The 22,682-nt window shown below is 36.5% G+C and overlaps 1 protein-coding gene across 2 annotated transcripts in view; it reads right to left on the bottom strand.

Moving 5' to 3' along the window:
• Positions 1–3,174: 3,174 nt before the first annotated feature.
• IMPACT (impact RWD domain protein) overlaps positions 3,175–22,682 on the bottom strand; it is a 34,561-nt gene continuing 15,053 nt past the window's right edge. Inside the window, exons 6-11 of one of the 2 annotated variants that reach the window (XM_004465136.5) lie at positions 20,979–21,101; positions 19,186–19,283; positions 16,219–16,292; positions 12,123–12,213; positions 8,333–8,467; positions 3,175–6,255 (exon numbers count right to left, since the gene is read on the bottom strand). In XM_004465136.5, the coding sequence (XP_004465193.1) occupies positions 6,187–6,255; positions 8,333–8,467; positions 12,123–12,213; positions 16,219–16,292; positions 19,186–19,283; positions 20,979–21,101 (590 nt within the window). In that variant the 3' untranslated portion in view covers positions 3,175–6,186. The remainder of the gene's footprint in view (positions 6,256–8,332; positions 8,468–12,122; positions 12,214–16,218; positions 16,293–19,185; positions 19,284–20,978; positions 21,102–22,682) is intronic. The other variant, XM_004465137.5, reaches the window with a different exon arrangement.

Below are 22,682 nucleotides of genomic sequence, written 5' to 3'. Positions count from 1 at the left end.
ATGTGATGTGGGGGCATTTTCAGGACTTGGAGGTGTCCTGGATGGTACTGCAGGGACAGTTACTGGACATTGTACGTCCTCCCATGGCCCACTGGGTGGACTGGGGGAGAGTGTAAACTGTAATGTGAACCACTGACCATGTGGTGCAGCAGTGCTCAGAGATATATTCACCAAGTGCAATGAATGTCCCATGATGATGGAGGAGGTTGTGGTTATGGGAGGAGTGGGGTGAGGGGGGTGGGGGAGGTATATGGGGACCTCGTATTTTTTTAATGTAACATTAAAAATTAATTAATTAAAAATAAAATAAAAATGAACTAAGGAAAAAAAAAAAGATTTATCCAGGCTTGCAAGGCTAGCAAGAAGCAGGCGAAGAACTCAAAACCAAGAGTCAGATTCAAGTCCCAGGTCTTAACTACTTTTTGTATTGCCTCCGTAGAGAAGCCTAAGACTTGGTAACCTCATTGACAACTTAGAATTCTAATTACAGTTAAAATCCTAGGAAATAGCCTATCAGTCTCCCAGTGGGCTGATGTTTGGGTGTTGAAAGTCACACACTGATTCCACAGATATGCAAAATTGTAACTCTATTTCCCTGAATCTGAGTTAAACTTTATAGCAAGCCCCCATATTTCCACCCCTGGAAGGGAGAAAAAATGTGTCATTCTAAGATTACTTAGTCACTTCAGGTAAAAAAGGTAGTGACCAATTGCTCAACTTCATTAGTCATCAGGGAAAAGCAAATTAAAACCCCAAAGTGATGCCACTACACACCACACAGCATGGTTAAAATGAAAACTTAAGGTAATTACAAATGTCGTGGATGTCCAACAACGAGAAGTCTCATTGACCATTGGCAGGTACGCAGACTGGTGTAACTACTTTGAAACTGTTCAGTAATGCAAGCAATGTGCTGGAGCTGGCTGATACCAGCTCACAAAAAAGCAACTAAAATTTTCATTTTGTGAGCCAGCTGATTCACACTGGTAGCTTGAAATCAGGTAACAACGGGAGTATTATGCCACAGAAATTGGCAAACACTACAAATCAGCCTCCACCCCAGAGCCAGTTGTTAAAAAATTAACCAGCACACCACTGGGCAGTATATTCTAAAGCTCAACATACATATATCCTATGACCCAGTAAATCCACTCCTAGGTATACCCTATAAAAATATGTGCATAAGTTCACAAAAAGCCACATACAACAATGTTCATAATAGCTGCACTAATACTAGAGCCAACTGGAAATAAAGCAATAAATTATGTTACATTCAAAGAAATATTTTGCAGTGATAAGAAAAAAAGTTATTGCTACGTGCAACAACCGAGATGAATTTCATAAAATGTTGAAAAATAGAAGATGAAATAAGCGTACATACAGTATGATTACACTTACATAAAGGTCAAAATGACAAAATTAATCTCTGGTGTCAGGAATCAAGGAGGTAATTACTTGGGGGAAAGGAAAGCAGGTAATGACTGGACAGGACACAAGCAGGATTGTGGAGTGCTGACATTGTTGGGGTTTTTTGTTTTTGTTTTGTAAGTGCTAGTTACCTGTTTACTTTGTGAACTCAATAAAAAGTTCAATTTAAAAAATAAGTAATTTCCATATACGAAAAAATACCATCTACCTAAACCTCACATCTTATATAAAAATAAACTCAAAATGGATACTAGAGCTAAATGAAAAAGCTAAGGCTATAAAACTTTAAAAGAGAATGGGAGAAAGTCTTCATGATCTGAGGTTTGGTATTTTAGACTTCTATACCAAAGGCATGATCCAAAAAATAAGAATTCGATTTCATTAAAATTAAAAATGTTGGCTCTGCAAAAAGACAGTTAAAGAAAATGAGAAGACAAACTACAGGCTGGAAGAAAATATTTGCAAGATCAAGTATCTGACCAAGGACTGGTATCCAGAAAATAATTTCTGGTTTTAATAAGGCACTGTTACATAAGATGTTACAACTAGGGGAAGCTGACTGACAGGCACACGGGGCCCTCTCTACTATTTTTGCAACTTCTTTTGAGTCTACAATTTCCAAATAAATGTTTAATTCAAAAGAAAAGATAATGGGCTTTTAATCACCAGACTTCTTTGCCTGATTCTCTAAAGCAATGCTAATGGAGTTTGCACTAATTTTTTTTTTTAAAGATTTATTTCTTTCTCCCCACCCCTCGATGTTTTGCACTTGCTGTTTGTTCATCTTCCTTGTTTCTTTAGGAAGCACTGGGAGCCCAACCCGGAACTTCCGATGTGGGAGGGAAGTACCTAATTGCTTCAGCCACCTCCATTCCCTGCTTTGTTCTCTCAACAGGATTTCCTCCCCGTGTCTCTTGCTGCATCAACTTGCCACGCCTGCCCTTCGTGCCATCTCACTGTCTTCTTTAGGAAGCTCTGGGAACTGAACCAAGGACATCCCATGTGGTAGGCAGGAGCTCAATCAGTTGAGTCACATACACTTGCCTGGACTAACTTCTGACACAAACTACAATGCAAATCTAACTACCTGGATTTAGGTCAGGTGCACGCCACAGGAAAAGGGCACAATCCTCTAATGGTGTCCTTCCAACACCAGATGCAAATCTGGGAATTCCCGGGCCACCTGAACTTCTGACCAACTGGCTACAAATTTGGGGTTTTTCACCATCCCCTCAGGTTTACTGGAAGGACTAACAGCACTTAGGAAAGCACTGTACTTATGACTATAGCTTCATTATAGTAAAGGAAACAAACAAGAACCCAAAAGAAGAGGCACACAGAGCAAGGTCTGGGAGGGTCCCACACAAAGCTTCAGTGTCGTCTCCTGGTGGATGAGGTCAGAACACATCACCCTTCCAGAACATCAAAGTGTGTTACCAATCAGGGAAAATCACTTGAGTAGCATGGTCCAGAGTTTATACTAGGGTTTTATTATGTAGGGATGAGTGATTGCCTCCATGCCCACATGGTTGACCTCCCCACCAATGCCAACACTTTTCCCCAAAACCCCAAGGTCAGGCTGATAAGAGGCAGCTCAAAGCACCAAACCCCTAATCACATGGTTGGTCTTTCGGGTGTGGTAGCCCTAAACCTAGCATGGCTGGCCACCAGAGTATAAACTATCAGGTGGGGAGAGGCACCTTGAAAAACAAACATACAGGAAATTCCAAAGATTTAGAGGCTGTCTCTCAAACACACCAACCAGGTTGTTTATTGTACAACAGGCGTATAACTGGTGAAACTTTCTGGAGCGCAATTTGGCTAAACCAATCAAAAGCTATTAGAATGTGCAAACTTTTGACCAAGAAATTCCATGTCTAGGATTTTTTTCCTAAAGAATTAACTCAGATTTTTATATATATGCATGCATACAATGATGTAGTTTTCCAGTTGTTTGTAATAGTGTAAAGTTGGAAACAAAACTTGGAAACAAGAACTGGTTAAATAAATGATGGGCTACCCAGAAGAAGGAATACTATGGAAGTCATTGAAAATTGTGTCATAGAACATATATTGATATGAAAAAAATATTAGCAATATAATTCTATATGAAATATACAGGCTACAAAACAATATATACACTTTAATACCATTTTTTTGTGGAAAGAAAAATATCCACATATACAATATCATGCATAGGGAAAAATATAAGGAAGAACATATCAAACGTTAACAATGGTTTTCTCTGCATAGTGAGGTTAGAGGTGATTACACAATTTTCCCAGTAAATTTCACTTGTCTTAGTTTCCTAGGGCTATCGTAACAAATTACTACAAACTGGGTGGCTTAAAACAACAGAAATTTAAGAAATTTATTGTCTCTAGTTGTGAAGGCTAGAGGACTGAAATTAAGGTGTTGGCAGGACCATGCATGCTCCCTCTGAAACCTGAAGGGAAGAATCCTTCCATGCCTCTTCCTAGCTTCTAGTAGTTTGCTGACAATCCTTGCTGTTCCTTGGTTTGTAACTGCAGCACTTCACTCTCTGCTTCCATTGTCACACGGCCTCCTCCTTTAAGTCTGCGTGTCTTCTCCCCAACTTTTAAGGATGCCAGTCATATTGGCTAAGGAGCCTGCCCTACTCCAGTATGACTGCTGCTGTTAACCAACTTCATCTGCGACAACCCTCTCCCCAACAAGGTCACATTCTGAGGTAATGGTAAACTCAGCATTATCTTTTTGGAAGACATAATTCAACCCTTGATTGCTCTCCAAACAGTACCTGTTGCATGCCATTCTTTCTTGGTTGTGGTAAGTTTGAAATAATTCTCCTCAAATACTCTGTTTAATGATATACACCTCCAAGGCATATTTTTGATGCAGCTACTGCTACTCCCATTTTAAAAGTAGATGTTACTTGCTCTTATACTGGACATTTTTAGTTAACAGAATATACTGCAACTATGCTGTAAAATATGCCACAGCAAAAATCTGGCAATTAAAAAATTATTATTTGAAGAATTTGAAAATCCTCTAATCAAGAAAAGTTTTAAATAGAGAAAAACATACTCTCATTAGTTAGGATCTCCATAATGATGTGAAGATGCTTTGTTTTCTGTAAAAACCTAAATAAATGTTAGATAAAACAGCAAGATATAAATTCAAATTTGGTGAATTTCATTTCTTTTTCTGCAGCACCTAAGTCTTATTGTTTTATATCTTCCTGCACAAGTTTCCCATTTTAACATATTTAACAGTTAATACACAGAACACACTTAACTTTTCATGGAACCTGAGGTAAGTGGTCTAAATATATATAGGCTATCCTTCAATAATGGACGACTTAAATACACTTATAGCAAATATAATTTAGATTTATTCCCCAGAATCTATCCTAATATAAGACTATTTACTAGGTTCTTATTAAAAATACCAAATAAGGATGTTGGAGTTCTTAAAGGTAAACATCAGAGAAGAGAGAAAACTATCTGCCTCTTTTTTTCCTGATGCTTTCCATGCTCTAGCAACATCCCAGAGTTGATTCTTAATTTCTATTTCTTCCATTAGGAAGGGACTCCCAGGTAAATCTGTAATCAAGTTATAATTTTCAACAATCATTGCAATAATATCAAAGTGAATAATTACTTATTATATCCAAATATAAATTTATTGTATAAATGCCAGGAGGTAAATTGAACAACATATAGATGAAAGAAGAAACACTGATGAAAAGGTAGACCTGGTAAGATTAGAAAAAAGAAGGTTTTTCCAATCAAATGGTCTGTTCCTTCTCTCCACAAAACCATGAAATTGAGAGAGATGGCTGTAGTTGGTGGGAAACATGCATCAAATTTATATAACTACTCAACATACACCTGCCCTATACTAACTAGTGTCATTCTGCCATGCTCTATTCAATCTTACAAATGTCCTATTAACCATAGTATAGTTTCTAGCATAGTTCTAATTCCACAATAAAGACCAAAAGAACAGTACATCCAGGTGGTTGAAAGAATGTTACACCAACACATTTCAGGGATGGGAGTAGACTACAGACACCACATATTTACAGCTTTATATTATGAGAATTAAACAAAAAAAAGGCAGAGACTAGATGAGCACTTTTTAAAATTTCATAATTACCTATTTGCTATAGCAACTGAGGCAAAATATTTATGCTAACAAATGTTAGGTGAATTACCACCTTAGCACATATCTGCAGATGGAAATTCCTGGATTTTCACTCAATGAAAAGCACTATAAAATGAAAGGTGATATGAACAAAAATCACAAAAAGCTCTCCAAGATCAATCTTCAGTGAGCTCCTATTACAATAAGCTATAAGGAACAGTAAAAGGCAATATTCATTTAACACACTGAGAATCCGAATGACAAGAAATCAGATATTTATATTCCTCTAGAGACATTTCTTCCCCAGCTAACAAAGGCACTTGACATGTAACTGAAATGGACAGTTAATTCAGGTACTGCCCTGGGCAACTGTTACCTTCCTAAAAGCAGATAAAGTGGTGATTAAGTCCAATTAATCCTTCTCAATAAGCCTAAAACACATACGAACATATCATAAGTTCTTTATTTTTGGCAGATGATAAAACCAAAGAAGAAAAGATAATGTTGGTGTCCACAAGATTTGGCAGACTTGAGCAGTCAAGGATCCTCTCTCTGTACAATATATTCCTTGATGACTGTGTAATTTGTATTTAATTATAGGCAAATTAACCTTTCATAGAGTTTCAGGCACTAATGTTCACCTCTCTTCTTGTCTTTTCTTACTTTTTTGTTCTTTCCCAAAGCCTTAGATGATTCCTCCTGAAAGAGACACAAATCAACGCAATTATCTCCCCATTTATATGAAGGAAGGTCAATGCCGGTCTGGGGAACCTTAAATCTCGTCATATAGAAAATATATAATGTGAAGGCATAATCACTTCCGTATGTATCATCTTTCTGTTTTACAGGGAACACTTACTTATCATCAACTGTAATATTTTCAAAACAATTAAGGATAATCAAGAAAAACATTTATGTAATAAATTTATGTTTGACTAAATATTAAATCTACTTTCCACTTTCCAAATTAAGTCAGTAAAGTTTAAAAAGAATAGATATAGACATAATTAAAATGTGAAACAAAATAAACATAGAATATAAAGGAAGGGAAACGCACTTGGCTCAACTGATAGAGCATCCGCCTACCACATGGGAGGTCCAGGGTTCAAACCTACGGCCTCCTGACCCATGTGGTGAACTGGCCCATGCGCAGTGCTCATGCGCACAAGGAGTGCCATCCACACAGGGTGTCCCCGCATAGGGGAGCCCTACACACAAGGAGAGCACCATAAGGAGAGCCACCCTGCGCCAAAAAAGTACAGCCTGCCCAGGAGTGGCACCGCACACCTGGAGAGCTGACACAGCAAGAAGATCCAACAAAAAGAGACACAGATTCCTGGTGCTGCTGACAAGAATAGAAGCGGACACAGAAGAACACACAGCGAACAGACAAAGAAAGCAGACAACTGGGATGGGGGAGTAAGGGGAGAGAAATAAAAACAAACAATCTTTAAAAAAAAAAAAGAAGGTATAAAGGTATGCTAGGAGGAATAGGAAATACTCTGACACTAACAGAGAATTACAGAATTTTAGAGAGCAATAACACCCATAAAGAACATCTAGTACAGCCTCAACTTTAGGGGATGGAAACTAGTTGAACTTTAAAGATTTTCTTGGTTATAAAATTCTGTAGGGAAGCAGATGCAGCTCAAGCAATTGGGCTTCCATCTACCATATAGGAGGCCCTAGGTTTGATTCCCAGGGCCTCCTAGTGAAGGCAAGCTGGCTTAAGCTGTGGAGATCTGACAGCCCATGCTGCAGAGAGCTGATGGCCCACGCTGCAGAGAGCTGACAGCCTGCACCACGGAAAGCTGACGGCCAATGCTGCGGAGACCTGGTGCAGTAAGTTGATGCAATAAAGGAAGCCACAGAGAAGAGACAGTGAGAAATGCAGCAGACTAGAGAGATGAAGTGGTGCAACTGAGTGACTCCCACACCAAAGGTCCCAGGACTGGTTCCTGGTGCCTACTAAAGAGAAAGACAAGGGAAGTGGACTTGGCCCAATGGATAGGGCATCTGCCTACCACATGGGAAGTCCACAGTTCAAACCCCAGGCCTCCTTGATCCATGTGGAGCTGGCCCATGCGCAGTGCTGATGTGCACAAGGAGTGCCCTGCCACGCAGGGGTGTCCCCCATGACAGGGAATGGACACAGAGAGCAGACAACTTAGGGGGGGGAGAAGGGGAGAAAAATAAAAATAAAGAGAAAGACAAGAAGAAAAAGACAAGCAGACACAGAAGAACACACAGTGAATGGACGCAGAGAGCAGAAAGCAAGCACCAAAAGAACAATGGGGGATTAAAATTTAAAAATACATTTTAAAAATTCTAAATAAATAAATAAACAAACAAACAACTCTATGAATCTATGAAACTAAGGTTCAAAGAGACTAAGTGATCTGCCTAAGGTCGCACAACTGGCCAGTCACACTATTTTTTTTTGTTTAGGAGGTACCGGAGATTAAACCCAGGACCTTGTAGATGGGAAGCAAGTGCTCAAACACTGAGCTGTATCTGTTTCCCAATAAGAGTTGGTTTTTTCATTTGTTTGTTTTGAGGAGGTACCAGAGATCAAATCTGTGACCTCATATATGGGAAGCAGGCACTCAACCACTTGAGCTATATCCACTCCCCCAGTCACATTATTTTGACTAGAACCTAAATCTCCAATTTCCTATTTCAATGTACCATAATATTGTGATTCATTCTTATTTTTTTTTTAATTTCACAGGCAGTATTGAGAAACTCTCTAGTTATAGTATTAATAACCACTTACCGGTGAATTTGTGAAGTTCTTCTCCACTAGAATGTTTCTGGCACAGTTGTTGATATGTTTAAAGCGATCTGGTCCTAGCAGAATACCTCCATACCAGCGTGATACTACCACCATGACATTCCTTACATTCAAAATCTGTTATTTGCAGAAGCATAATTAGACACACATATATACATGTACAAATGCAAGCTTTAAAGGAGAATGAAACAACTCACATACACTAGCACATAAAATTTCCCAGTGACTTTAGCCACATAAGTAAGTAATGAGTGAGATTACTAACAATTCAGGGGATGGACTATTAGGAAGAAAAAGGAACTTGGGAAACAAACACCATGATCCACAGTGTCCCAAAGTTACTCTGGGTCAACTGGGTAGAGTGAAGGGGAAACATCAAGGAAGTCCCAGTTTTTGGTGACTTCAACCAGAATAGCTCATTTAGGCAGCCTTTTGCCTCTAGACCAAACAACAACAAAAAAAGCAGCTGCTGAACGAAATACTTGTAAGAATAATCACTGGTGCCTACTAATAAAGTCTTCCTCATTTTGACATTTGTCAAACTGCCATTAAAGTAACACCCACCAGTTGACAAGCTGACCCATGTACAGAGATCCTGTGGAAGGAAAGGTCAGAAAGCAAACTTTCACATACAATAACAGAAGAAACTATAGCATCTACCTTAGGGAAAAGCAATCCAATTTTAAAAGTGGTGGACATTCAATGATTAACAAACAGATAAAGAAAATCCAGCAAAATGAAAAGACAAGATGCCCAAAAATAGAAACTCTTAAGCTGTATATGCAAAGAAAATTTTAGAAGATATTGCATCCATAAAACCAGAATAGGACACTATGAAAAAGGAAAAACAGAAAACAAAAAAGAACTCTTGAAAGTTAAATGTATGAATGCCAAAAAAACTAAAATTCAACAGAAATTTTGAACATAGTCAAGAAAATCCCTTAGAACATAAAATATGAGATGGACAACTTTAATAAAGAAATAAACAGTCTGGATCTATCCAGAGGTCTAATATCAAACTAACAGGAGTCCCACAAAGACAGAACATAGAAAAAGTAGAGGGGAGGAAATTGTCAAAAAAATAAAATAAGACAAGATCATTTTCCAGAGTTGAAGGTAATCACATACCTATGACTTGAAAGAGCTAGAAAGCTCAGCACTTATTAAGCTTTTGTTCATCATCCTGTAACAAGTGGTTAAAAATTTCACTCATCAGTAATTGAAAATTAACTGAGATAGCAGAGATGCCTTCAGAGCTCTGTCCCTTCACAGAAGCTTTGAATAACCAGTAGAACTGACAGAAACATCTTTCTCGAAGCTCCAGAAAACAGGTAAAGAACTGCAGTAATGTGGAAGCAGTTAATCAAGAAAAAGGCTACTTAAAATGGTAAGATCTTGTAGTACCCTGCTGGCCTCTCCTGTAACCCTCACTGATTTGGCACAGTGCAGATCTCTCATCCTGGTTCCAGAGAAAGCACAGTAACCCTCCTATACATGTTAGGAGAATGTATGTCTGGCCCAATCTGCCTGGCAGTGGCCCGAGGGTCACACTGTCCCTGATCTTGCTCTGCATGTACAGGGCTCTCCTACTGAACACAGTGGGAAAGCAGTCAAGAGGCTGCCTGGGGTAAGAGATTGCTAGTTGTAAGACACACGGTGCAAGAAAAACCATTATTGAAGAGAACCATACCTGGGACATACCTGACAAAAGCTTTTTAAAAACAGCCCTGAATATGATCAAAGACCTGAAAGGAAACGTGGACAAAGTAAAGGAAATCCAGAAAATGACAGATGAACACAAAGAGATTATCATGAGAGACGGAAATTACACAAAGGAACCAAACTATGTGGGAGACCACAGTAACAAAGTAAAAATTTCCTACAGGGATTCAACAACAGATTGGAGCTGGCAGAAGAAAAGAATCAGAGAACGTGAAGATAAGATGATTGAAATCATCCAGTCTGAGGAGAAGAAAGGAAAGAATGAAGAAAAGTAAACCATGCCTGAGGGCCCTATGGAACACCATGCCATGTTATAAGCAAACAAACACCAAAGATAAAGAAAGAATTCTAAAAGCTGCCAGAGAGAAGCAGCATGTCACATACAAGGGAGCCTCAATAATATTAAATGGGGGAGCAGATGTGGCTCAAGCAACTGAGCACCTGCCTCCCACATGGGAGGTCCCAGTTTTAGTCCCCAGTGCCTCCTAAAGCCAAACAAACAAAAACAAACAACGAGCAACAAAACAAAACTCAGGGGAACTGATATGGCTCAATGGTTGAGCATGCCAGCTTCCTGCAGACAAGGTCCTGGGTTTAATTCCCAGTCTCAGAACCTCAAAAAAAAAAAAAAAGATTAAAGATTAAGTACCAATTTCTCTTCCAAAAAGCAGTGGGATGACGTATTTATTTATTTATTTTATTTTTTGCTTTCTAATCTTAGGTTTATTCAGTACAAGTCTTTCATTCTTCTTAAATACATCACCCCTCTGCAGGTTAACTTTGCAAAGGGAAGATGTATTTAAATATATACTGAAAGTAAAAATTACCAACCAAGAATTCTATATCTGGCAAAACTATCTTTCAAATATGAGGGAGAAATTAAAACATTCCCAGATAAACAAAAGCTGGGGGATTCTGTCACCACTAGATCAGCCCTATAAGAAATGCTGAGAGCGTTCAGCAGCTCGAAAAGAAAGGACAACAGATTGAAGCTGCATGAAGAAATAAGGATCTCTGGTGAGGTAAAAACATGGAAAATATAAATTCTATTACTCTCGTATTTTTGGTTTGTAACTCTACTTTTTAACCTACTGTAGGTTCTAAAAGGCAAATGCATAAAATGTTATATCAGCGGCTTTGGACTCATAATGTATAAATGTGCAATTTGTGACAAAAACTACATAATGGTCAGGTATGGAGGAGTATAGGAATATTGTTTGTGCATAGCACTAAAGTTAGGTTGGTATCTAAGCAAACGAGAGTGCTACAGATTTAAGATGCTAAATTTAAGCCCCATGGTAACTAAAAGAAAATATCAGAGAATATGCAATTTTATGGAGACACAAATTAGGGTATAGGTTGACAGGGGTGAAAGGCAGGGGGACTACTGAATGGTATGCTTGGGAGTGACTGAGATAGGAATGTTTATGTTGCATATTTGTTCCCACAATTTGAGAAAAAAAAAGCAAAAAAAACCCCAAGCATTCAAGAGACAAGGGTAATTAAATGTAATTTGTAATCCTGGATGTTTTGTAATAATGGAGAAAAAAACTAAAAGGACATTTTTTGTTCTTATGAAAATTTTGGAATATATAAGTTTTATATCAATGTTAAGTTGCTTGAACTTGATAACTGTACTTAAGTTGGATACATAAGTGAAAATCTTTGTTCGTAGGAAACATACATAGCAGTACTAAGTGTGCAAAGAACATGATATATACAACCTACACTCAAGTGTTCAGAAAATGGGTTAATAAGACAGATGAATGAATTAATAGATTCATCAACAGAATGAAGTGGCAAATGTGGCACAATATTAAAACTGGTGGTTCTGGGTATCTGGAGGGTAGGGGTATGTTGGAGTTTTCTTACTGTCCTCTAAGTTCAACAATGTTTCAAAATAAAAAGCTAGAAAAATTAACCACTAACTAAACCAAAGACTTCTTATGTTATATAGGCCGATAGGGTGATACCTAAATGGAGCTCTGTTTCATGGAGAAGTTTTATGGCTTATTTAGAACAGGATTAAAGGAGTTTAATTAATGCTTACCTCCATGAGATGGAGAAGACGTCCACCAGCTGCTGTTTCCCCATCATCTTCACAGTCCTGTAAGAAGGTCTGTTTATCCTCACAATATATTCTGAAAATATAAATAACAGTGTTACAGTAAACCTTATATTTTTTTAAAGATTTATTTATTTATTTATCTCCCCTGCCCACTCCCCAGTTGTCTGTTCTGTATCTATTTGCTGCATCTTCTTTGTCTACTTCTGTTATTGTCAGCAGCACAGGAATCTGTGTTTCTTTTTGTTGTGTCATCTTGTTGTGTCAGCTCTCCGTGTGTGCGGCACCATTCCTGGGCAGGCTGCATTTTCTTTCGCGCTGGGCAGCTCTCCTTACGGGGAGCACTCCTTGCACGTGGGGCTCCCCTATGTCGGGGACACCCCTGTGTGGCACTGCACTCCTTGCGTGCATCAGCACTGCGCATGGGCCAGCCCCACACGGGTCAAGGAAGCCCAGGGTTTGAACCACAGACCTCCCATGTGGCAGACAGACGCTATAACCACTGGGCCAAATCCACCACCTAAATCTTATAATATTGTAATAAAAGTTACTCTTCAGTACTTGTCACCATCAATTTGATTACTTCCAAAATCAGTATATTTATTTTTTAAAAATCTTTCGTGAACATATATTAGATACTTTTTCAGTATGTTTTACCTTTTTATTTGGAAAAACTAGAAATCAAAGATGCCGCCTTTAAATCAAAAATGCTGCTACTATGGGAAGTTGAATTTACAAATCTGACTTATTTAACCCTGAAGATATGAAATTATAGAGAACAATTACTCAAAAACATTTATTGAGAATATACTGTATAAAAAGCATTACAAGTAATAGGAACTATGAAATGATATAAAAGAAATAAGGGGCATACTCCTGTCTTCAAAGAGCCTTTAGAGCTAGTGAAGGAGAAACACAAACAAAAAATATAAAGGCAATAAAACCAATTACATTTTCCTCACATATTATTCCAGCTGTGAAGCATTTCTCTATTTTCCCCATTTTAAGTAAGAATTATAAGATTTTTTTTTTGTCTTCATAATTTTCTTCAGGATGGTTACAAATAGTAGGGGTAAACCATGGTATTTTTACCCTTTTAAATTTTCTAGAAATTTACTGTTTGGAATAATATCATAAGGTCTATAACGTAGGATAAACTTGAAAAATAAGTGCTAGAGATATAAAAAAGAAAATAGTGCTAGTTAAGGTGTGCCATCTAGTGGATTTCTTAGGCCCCTATAAATGGTATCATCTAGTACGGGCAAACTTGGTAAAAATACACTCCCAACTGTGGCCACGAAAAGTTATAAATTACTTTATCTATGCATCTAAGTCAATTATATTACTGATAGTATATTATAGCAGTCATATTCAATTCATTCATTTGTCCTCCCATCCATCTATCTATTCAATATTTACTGACCACCTACTATGGCCAGGCTCTATTATTATTGAGATCTTATAAATAAGTTAATTAGCATTATTAAAAATGTTATTGCAAATATAAGGCAAAAGAGTGAGAGGTTAGTTTAGATTAGACTTTTAAATTAAGCTAACATCATAATTTATGAAAGATGAAAAAAATGTGCCTTTACAAATCAGTACTTTCAGGTTTAAAAAAAAAATGAAGCCGTGGAAATTTTCACTAACCCTTTCCTCACATGCCAGGAAGGTAATAATGCAGCATCCAAAGCTGTCTGTACCAGTAGCCTGAAGAGCACCCCATTAACTTCCAAAGCAGGAACACAGCCCCAGAACCAGGAAATAACTTTAAAAGGGCTCTAAGCATTTAAAATACACATCACAATGTCCACGCACCAAATAAAGTTCATTTGTTTTACTCTCAGTTATGCCGTTTAGTGTTCTCTGACACATAATTCCGATAAGCTAAGCACTTGCATTCCCAAGCACCAATTATATAAGGCGGGAGAGGCTGCTACATGCAGTTATGCTAACATTGGTGAAAAATGACAGCTGATCACCTATTAATATAAAAGGACAAAGGAAAACTATAAAACCCATCACAAGAACTTAAAAAACTCAAAGTTCTTGAGCCAAAAATAGAATTATCTGGCATATCATTTAACTTTTTTAGCAGAACTTAGGGGCAATGTTATATACAGCGATTGTTGAAGATGCAGCCACACAGCCATGTACAAAAAAAAACCAAAAAACAGATAAATGAAACTAGATTATCAAATTCAGCTCAACCATGTAGCAAGCATGTGTTCTTGAACAAATTAACCTTTTCACAGTGGCAGAGCTGCTGAAATAATCTGAATTAATTTCTGTAAATAAAAGTGGTTGGCACAGAGTAGGCTCTCAACAAACGTGTGGAATGAATGGATTAATACATTTACAGTCCATTCTAATTACCAAGAACACAGTCTAATTCCTCATTTTTTCATACTGATGACCCTAACTCATCAGGAGCACATCAAAATTCTGTCCAGTGGTATCTACTGAAAAAGGGAAATATATAATAGAAGGGAATTGTAGCAGTTTGAGATTATTTTATGAATCCCAAAAGGAGAAAGAGTATGTATGTAAACTAATCTATACCTCTGGGAGTGATAGCTTTAATTGCATTAAATTCAATTGAAAGTTTTTAATTAGATAACCGTTAAGATTGATTTAGGGCTTTTGGTTCGAGTCCCCACTCCCTTGCTGTGTCTGGTATAAACAGACATTCACAAGCACAGGAAGAGAAAGCCCTGTCATTTTTTTATCCTGCCATTAGACAGAAAGGAGAAAGTTCAAACTGCTGAAGCCCCGGGGAGAGAAGAACCATTTTGCCTGATAGGTTACAGCTGAAATTGGGAAGAAAGCAGAACAGCCGCGACTGATATAGGAGGGCTGGAGAGAAACAAGCCCTATGCCAGGACAGAGAGGACAATAGGATCACTTACGCATGAAGCCTCAAGAGGCTGAGCCCATACAGTTCAAAAGAAAGGGTGAGCCCAGAGGGGAAGGAGAAACCTGGACAGAGATCAGTAGCCATCTTGCTTCACCATGTGGCAACATGCCAGGATCAACAGTAGCTGACTTAGTAAGAAAGCACCTCTGATGATGCCTCTTTTTGGACTTTTCATAACCTTGTAACTATAAGCTTTTACCCCAAATAAATTTCCTTTATAAAAGTCAACAGATATCTGGCACTTAGCATTGGCAGTTCTTCGGCAGACAAATACAGGAATTATATATGTTTAAAGTTTCAGATAGTCCAGATTTTACCAAATGTCTCAATCATATTTTAAATTTGAACCAAATCTCTATGTTTATATTTTGATTTTAGGCCTAAAATACGTTAAGTCTGTACTAATTTGCATATCAAAACCAATTTGCCCTTTATCTCTTCACTTACAAATCAGCAAATACTTACATAAAAACCTTAGTACTCAAAATGAAAAAGGCATGTAGTAGGAAGCACTCAAGTCACTCCTGATGGAAGAGTAAATTGGTTCAAAAGAAAACCTTCAGAAAATATTTGGCAATATTTATCAAGAGTTTGAAAAACTGTTCATACTTTTGGATAATTTCACTCCTAGGGATCTCTTCTTTCTTTCTTTTAATAATATCCATTTCATTTCAAAAAATAATCAGAAGCAAGCAGAATATACCCTAGGGAAATAATCTAAAAACTGTGAAAGATGTCTGTTGACCTATTTTTTAAAATAAAAGAAAAATATGAAAAACTAAAACAAGAAGGCAATGATTAAATAAATTGTGACATGGAACCTCACCCAAATATCATACAGGAACAAAAATAGTATTCATAAAGCAATTATAACATAGGAAAATACTTTTATTAAATTAAGAAAAAATAGGATACAAGGGTAACACACTGAAAAAAATAAACTTTGCATAGAAAAGACAGAGACTATACAAAAGTACTATCATCAGTCACATTTAATGACAGAAAATAATTTTCCCTTCAATATTTTTTGCAGTTTCTAAATATTGTATACATGTTTTACTTTTCTAATGGAAAACCATATATTTGTTATTTTTATAAATCATGCATCAATTTCCCCCATTTTTAAATAAATTATACATTAATAAAATTGTGATTATCACTCACCTGTATGCATAGATGTTGTGGGTGGCACTAGCTATTTTCTTATTCTCATACAATTTGGCAAGAACCATTTTCACCTTAAAAACAGCAGTAATAAGTGAACTGATTTATGCTTTTTTATTTCCTCTGTAAATAAATGCCAGGAAAATTACTGAAAAGACATTGATAAAAATACTGCTGTATTGCTGTATTAAAATGAATACTTAACCTGCTACATTCTGAAAAATCCATTTCCAAAGTTTTCTCATTTTAGGGGCATCAGTTGGTATTCCCAATTGGTTTAAAAATGACAGACCTGGTATATTTTTAAGCACCAATATTCAACTATTATTTGAGTACTAACCATGTCTAAGGCACTTATATATGAAAATTTTGTTCTCTATGTAGAGAATTTTAGATGTAAATATGAGAATTTCTAAAAAGTAGTTCTGGAAATTTACTAAATTTACATATCCAATATGATAGACATGTACATGGTATGCAATACCAGCATGCTCCAAATATTACAATAAAACCAAAACTTTCTCTGGGAGTCAAGTAAGGTTCATAGAGGAGGTAACATAAGCTAAGTCTTGAAAGGTCAGTGGTAGTTCCTCTGCAAGAAACAGAAGAGGAACAGGGAAAAGACATTCCATTTGGAGGAAATAGCATGTACAAATGACAGATGACTAGGGTTACCAGATTTAGCAAAGAAAAATACAGGACACATAGATAAATTTGAATTTTATGTAAATAAAAAAATATTTTTAGTATAAGTATTTCCACACAATAATGTTTATCTGAAATTCAACTTTAACTAGGCATTCTGTACTTTATCTGGCAACTCTGGCAGGAACATAAAAGAAAAAGGTCCAGGAAGTGACTAATAGTTTTCTGTCTGTGACTTAGAGTATGAATGGGAGGATTAATAGAAGATGTGTCAGGAATGACACACTAGGGTCATATCGCAAGGGTTTTATATACGGAATTTAGATTTTCCCTTGTAGACAATGGAAGTCAGCAAAGATTTATGTGTGTGTGTGTGTGTCCCTGCACAAGGAGGGTTTTGGGGGTGAAGGATCTTTCAAAAAAATTGTAACTGGAAAGGAGTAAGGAAGAAATACTGGAGATAGGAAAGACTGAGCTGGAGTCAGGGAAACCAATTTGAATCACAAATTGTGTAATCTTGAGTATACTGTTTTTTAACTTTTCAGATTCTCAGACTTCTGGTCAAAAATGGACAGTGTCATCTAAGATTTGTTTCAGTTCTCATAAATCATGATCCTGTAAGTCTAAGTGACTATGACTAGAAACAGAAAGAAGATCCAGGATAAAGATTCAAAATTGAATATATAAGGAAGACCATGGCAAGATTATAAGCCAAGTCAAGAACAAAAAGGATTCCTAGGCCTCTTCTGTCACTTTTAATGAACTATGATAAGTGCTGGGGTTTGTGTATGCTCAGGAGACTTGAATTTCTGGACTGTCCATGTGCCAGCTGGGCCCTGAGCCTCAGCAGGGTTGCAACATCTACTCTCCAGTTCATTCCACTTACCCAGGTCAACTGAAAGGGAAGTGAGAATGGTCAACCACCACACCAGGGAATGGAGAGTGTTGCATCCATCAGTCATGTGGATCTAATGGCCCTCTTGATTTAGAGATGGGAGTGGACATTGCCATCCCAAGGTCCACGGGATGGAGGAATATAATATGGATTGGAGTGGACTTGCTGGTATTCTACTAAAGAACTGTTGTGACTCTAGCAATGGAAGAAATTGTATCACTGATGTGGAGACAGTGGCCACAGGAGTTGCTGAGGGCAGGGAGAGGGAGGAAAAGGTGTGAGATGGGGCATTTTCGGGACTTGGAGTTGTCCTGAATGATATTGCAGGGACAGATGCAGGACATTGTATACCCTGCCATAACCCACTGTATGGACTAGGGGAGAGTGTGAACTAAACTGTAAACTATGGTCCATGCAGTGTGGCAGTGCTCCAGGGTGTATTCACCAAATGCAATGAATGTGCCTTATTGATGAAAGGGGATTTTAATGTGTGAGGAGCAGAGTGGGGTGGAGTGGGGGGTGGGATTGGGGTATATGGGAATCTCTTATGTTTTTTAATGTAACATTTTGTGTGATTTATCTTTAAAAAAAAAGAGGATTCCTAGAAGAAAAGACTAGAAGGCTGCATCAAAAGCTGTTACCTTGATCACAAGTCAATGCAGAAAATAATATTCTCTCCAGAAACTTTAAAAGAGTAAAAGAGTAGTCTGGTACAAACAAGATTAGGGCTTTAGAAGAGCTTAGAGAGTAAAGTAACTGTAGAGACAAAGGGCAGAGATGGATGCTTAAAACCTATGCTAAGTTAATGACTTTCAACTTTATAGATAGCGTTGAAATTGTCTCTTATATGAAAAAAGTTTAAGTTGGGCTAGATTACAACAGCAAGGGAAGAAAAGGATTTTGCTGAAAAAAGAGCAAGAAAAGCAGAAACCTAGGAATATAGTTTTTGAGTGAAAAATCTACCATTTAATATCCTTGAGAGGGAATAAGTTCACGTCAGATCAGGAAGCAGAAAGGAAAAAGGAATTCAGGTAGGAAAGACAATTTGTTCATTATCCCTTTAGTTGGACAACAATGGAATGAATTTGGTTTCACAGAATTCCCACTCTACAGGACAAATAATTCTTAACAAGCTATTAAGCATCATAATTTTTTACAATAACACAATGAGTTTTTATTTTTTTGAAAATTTACTAGAGGGCTAAGTACAAATCAGAATTTAGCGACAATTTTGAAAGCACTGCCAATCAGAAACAAAACCTATCGTGCAAGATTCACAATAATTTTGGGGTAAGAAATGGGTAATTTTATCTTTCATGAAAATTAAGCATAAGAGTAAAAATAAAGGATATTATCATTATAAGGCCATTTCTTTGAATTACTTTGGTAAAACAACATCTAAGTGAGCTGGACATAGTAAATTTTACCTGTTTGGGACAAACGACTGGAGCTAAGTGTGCCTGAAAAGTACTTCTTCGGTCTGTAATAGGAGTGCCATGATCAATCGGAGGTAATTCTTCTATTTCTATAAATTTTAAAAAGTAATTTTTTTTTAATTCTTACATTCAAATACTAAAAAATTATCGGAGGGGAGGAATTGAGAAAAAATATAAATTATAAGACAAATCAACCTAAATAGCCATTACTAATTATCTATCAAAATTAAACTTGTTATAATTTTAAGTAAAAAGTTTCCAAACATATTGTACATAAGACAAAAATATTTGACTTTAGGACCAGAAACCAGGTTAGGTAGATGCAGTTACGATGCAATATCAGGACCTACCTCCTGATATTATCCTCTTCTTGAAGTGATTCTGACCATGGTTCTAATACCGTACAAAGTCAAAGACAGTACTAAGGTCAATATGAACTGGATGCTGTTTGTTATTACTACGATTTTCACCCTATTTCTTTGAGTAGCAGATCTTGTTTTCCAAAAGAAATCTTATGTCAGGTGCACAAATATATAAATGAATAATATAGGAGCTACTTAGGTTGACGTGGGAGTAGGAAACCTTAATTCTCTTCCTCACCCCTTAACTTATACTTTATCCCCTTTCACTTGTCCCAAGACACAATTCAAGAACTTTAAGGATTGTGAGAATACTGTTTTTTTAAAAAAATAAATAAAGGGAAAAAAAGAATACTGTTTTAAAACTATTGTAAAATTGCAAAGGAAATTCCTCATCTTCAAAGATAATGAGCATTGCCTCTGGTTTATCATGTTTTTGTAAGACACTTGGGGTAATGGATAACATTCAAAATTTTAAAATACTAAGATGTCATATACTTTCTTACAGAAACATGGAGCTTAATTTGTAACATCAACTTATTCATAAGTTGAACTCTATTTGATTATGGGACATATTTGCATAGGCAATAACTAAATCTTAAAGGCATTTTATAAGTTTTCATTTCTATAGTTGCACTTCATTATTATATTTATATCTGTGAGCATAAGACTACAATCTAACCACGACATCCGAGGATTTCAAAATAAAAATATAAAAGCAGGATGTGAATTGAAAATATTAATAGCTTTTCTTAGTTTCAATTTCTCCTACCACTAAACTATAACTCAAATAAATAGCAAAACAAACAAACAAAAACATTTCTTGGAAGCGGATGTCTCAATAGATAGAGAGTCTGCCTGTCCAGGGTTCAAACCCAGGGCCTCCTGACCTGTGTGGTGAGCTGGCCCACGTGCAGCGCTGATGCGCACAAGGAGTACTATGCCACGCAGGAGTATGCCCCGCGTAGGGGAGCCCCACACGCAAGGAGTGCACCCCTTAAGGAGAGCTGCCCCACACAAAAAAAGTGCAGCCTGTCCAGGAGTGGCGCCGCACACTCAGAGAGCTGGTGCAGCAAGATGACCCAACAAAAGGAGACACAGTTTCCCAGTGCCACTGACAAGAATGCAAGCAGACACAGAAGAACAAACAGCTAATGGATACAGAGAGCAGACAACAGGGAGGAGGGGAGAAAAATAAATAAAAAATAAATTTAAAAAAAAAAACCATTTCTATATCTTCCTCTCTATTCTGATAAAACTGTCAAACACCAAAATGGCCAGCAGATACAAACAAAAAAATAAATTTCAAGTATCTTTAAATTAAATAACTACTTCCTAACATTTTGAGAATTTACTGAATTTCTATACAATCCCCCAAAATCAACTCATGATACTACCATTCCACTCTAATTAGTAATATTATACCTGTTTGCTTTTCACTGATCTCAAAATCCAATTCTTTATCTGAATATTCTGGCTGACATGCTAAAATGAAATCATCTTCACATTCATCATCTTCCTCTTCAGTTTTCTTCTTTACATCTGGGCCTATGAGGACATAAGACATTATGACTGATCTACTGAACAAGTAAGAAATTACGCATAAAAAATCTTTGGGTCTTGGTGTCTTAACATCATTCTTCAATAGAAAGTATCAGGATTCTTAGGAGAATTTCCTAGGTTGATTCCACAGTTGAAACAAGAGAAATACAATATGCTGGGGTTCCAGAAAAGTAATGTCCAAAAAAGATGGGGGCTTATAAAAAGAACAAGGTAGCCATCTGAAGATGCTCCTAAATGTCAAAGCTAGAAGAACAATTTGAGCATCAAAATAATGATTTTTAAGCCATGGACTAAAATAAATATAAACAAGTTCATGCTGATATAAATCAATAATCAAATTATAAAATGGCAGAGAGGAGACCTCTCTTACAATAAAATTCCAATTAAGTGTAAAAGGAATTAAGAAATAGAGAATCACCATTAGACAAACACCACAGTGTATTGTATGATGCACAATATTTTAAAACAAGATCCACTGATGGCTACTAAAATAAGTGAGTGAAAGTTGAAGGAGGAACAGGAAGGATATTAGCATAGTCTCAAAGTATCTCCCCCAAAAAACTTACCAACTATAAAGGGAAAAGTAGTAACTTTAGAGCAGAGAAATCTACAGATGTCACCTTAACCAAGGGATTAAGATAAACATCACCAAAATAAGATATATTGATATCATGACCCCCTTGATAAGATCTGTGAATGACATAATATCATTTTTGTGACATTCCTGCTAAAAGTGTATAATCTCATTCCAGTCATGAGAAAACATTGGACAAGCTCAAATTGAGGGAAATACCACAAAATAGCTGATTAGTACTCTTCAAAAGTGGCAAGGTCACAAAAGTGAAGGAAATACTGAGGAACTGTTTACAGACCAGAGGAGGCTAAGGAGATTGATTAAATGCAGTGTAAAATCCTGGACAGAATCTTAGAACAGCAAAGAGGACATTAGTGGAAAAATCGGTGAATTCAAATGGGTTGTTTAGTTTAGTTAGTAATATTGTACCAGTGTTAATTGTACTTATTGTTCCTGATAATTTTACTACAGTTATAGAAGATGTTAATAGACAAAGCAGAAAGGACATAAAGAAGCACTTTGTACAATTTTTGTCATTTTTCTGTAAATCTAAAATTAGCTCAAAATTTTAAATTTTAAAAAATAGCTGGGTATAATTATTTCTAAATCTAAAATTTCTTTACCAAAGCAATATAACATAATAAATCTGAATTAAAGATTAATGGTAAATTTAAAATTCTAAAAACTTGCTCAAATAGGTGTCCTAGAGAAGAAAATTCTCTTGAGTACTTATCCTTATTAGTCTTTCAGAATAATTAATTTTTCCATTATAACATGACATCAACAAAAACAACTTTTTATGAAAAAGTTCCAAACAAAATTTCTAAAATTTCTAAAATGTAAATTGTACAATACAAATCAATAATTCAAAATAAATAATGCAAAATTTGAAGAGTGACTAAATGGAACTACGGATATATGTAGAAAACAGAAAGTATAATTTTTAAGATAAATAATTTTTAAATTTCCCAAGATTTAAATGCTCTCAACCT

The sequence above is a fragment of the Dasypus novemcinctus genome, chromosome 16 (genome assembly GCF_030445035.2).
Source record: "Dasypus novemcinctus isolate mDasNov1 chromosome 16, mDasNov1.1.hap2, whole genome shotgun sequence".
Lineage (NCBI taxonomy): Eukaryota > Metazoa > Chordata > Mammalia > Cingulata > Dasypodidae > Dasypus > Dasypus novemcinctus.
The sequence above is the reverse complement of the archived record's forward strand: the minus strand, read 5'-3'. Positions and strand labels throughout refer to the sequence as shown.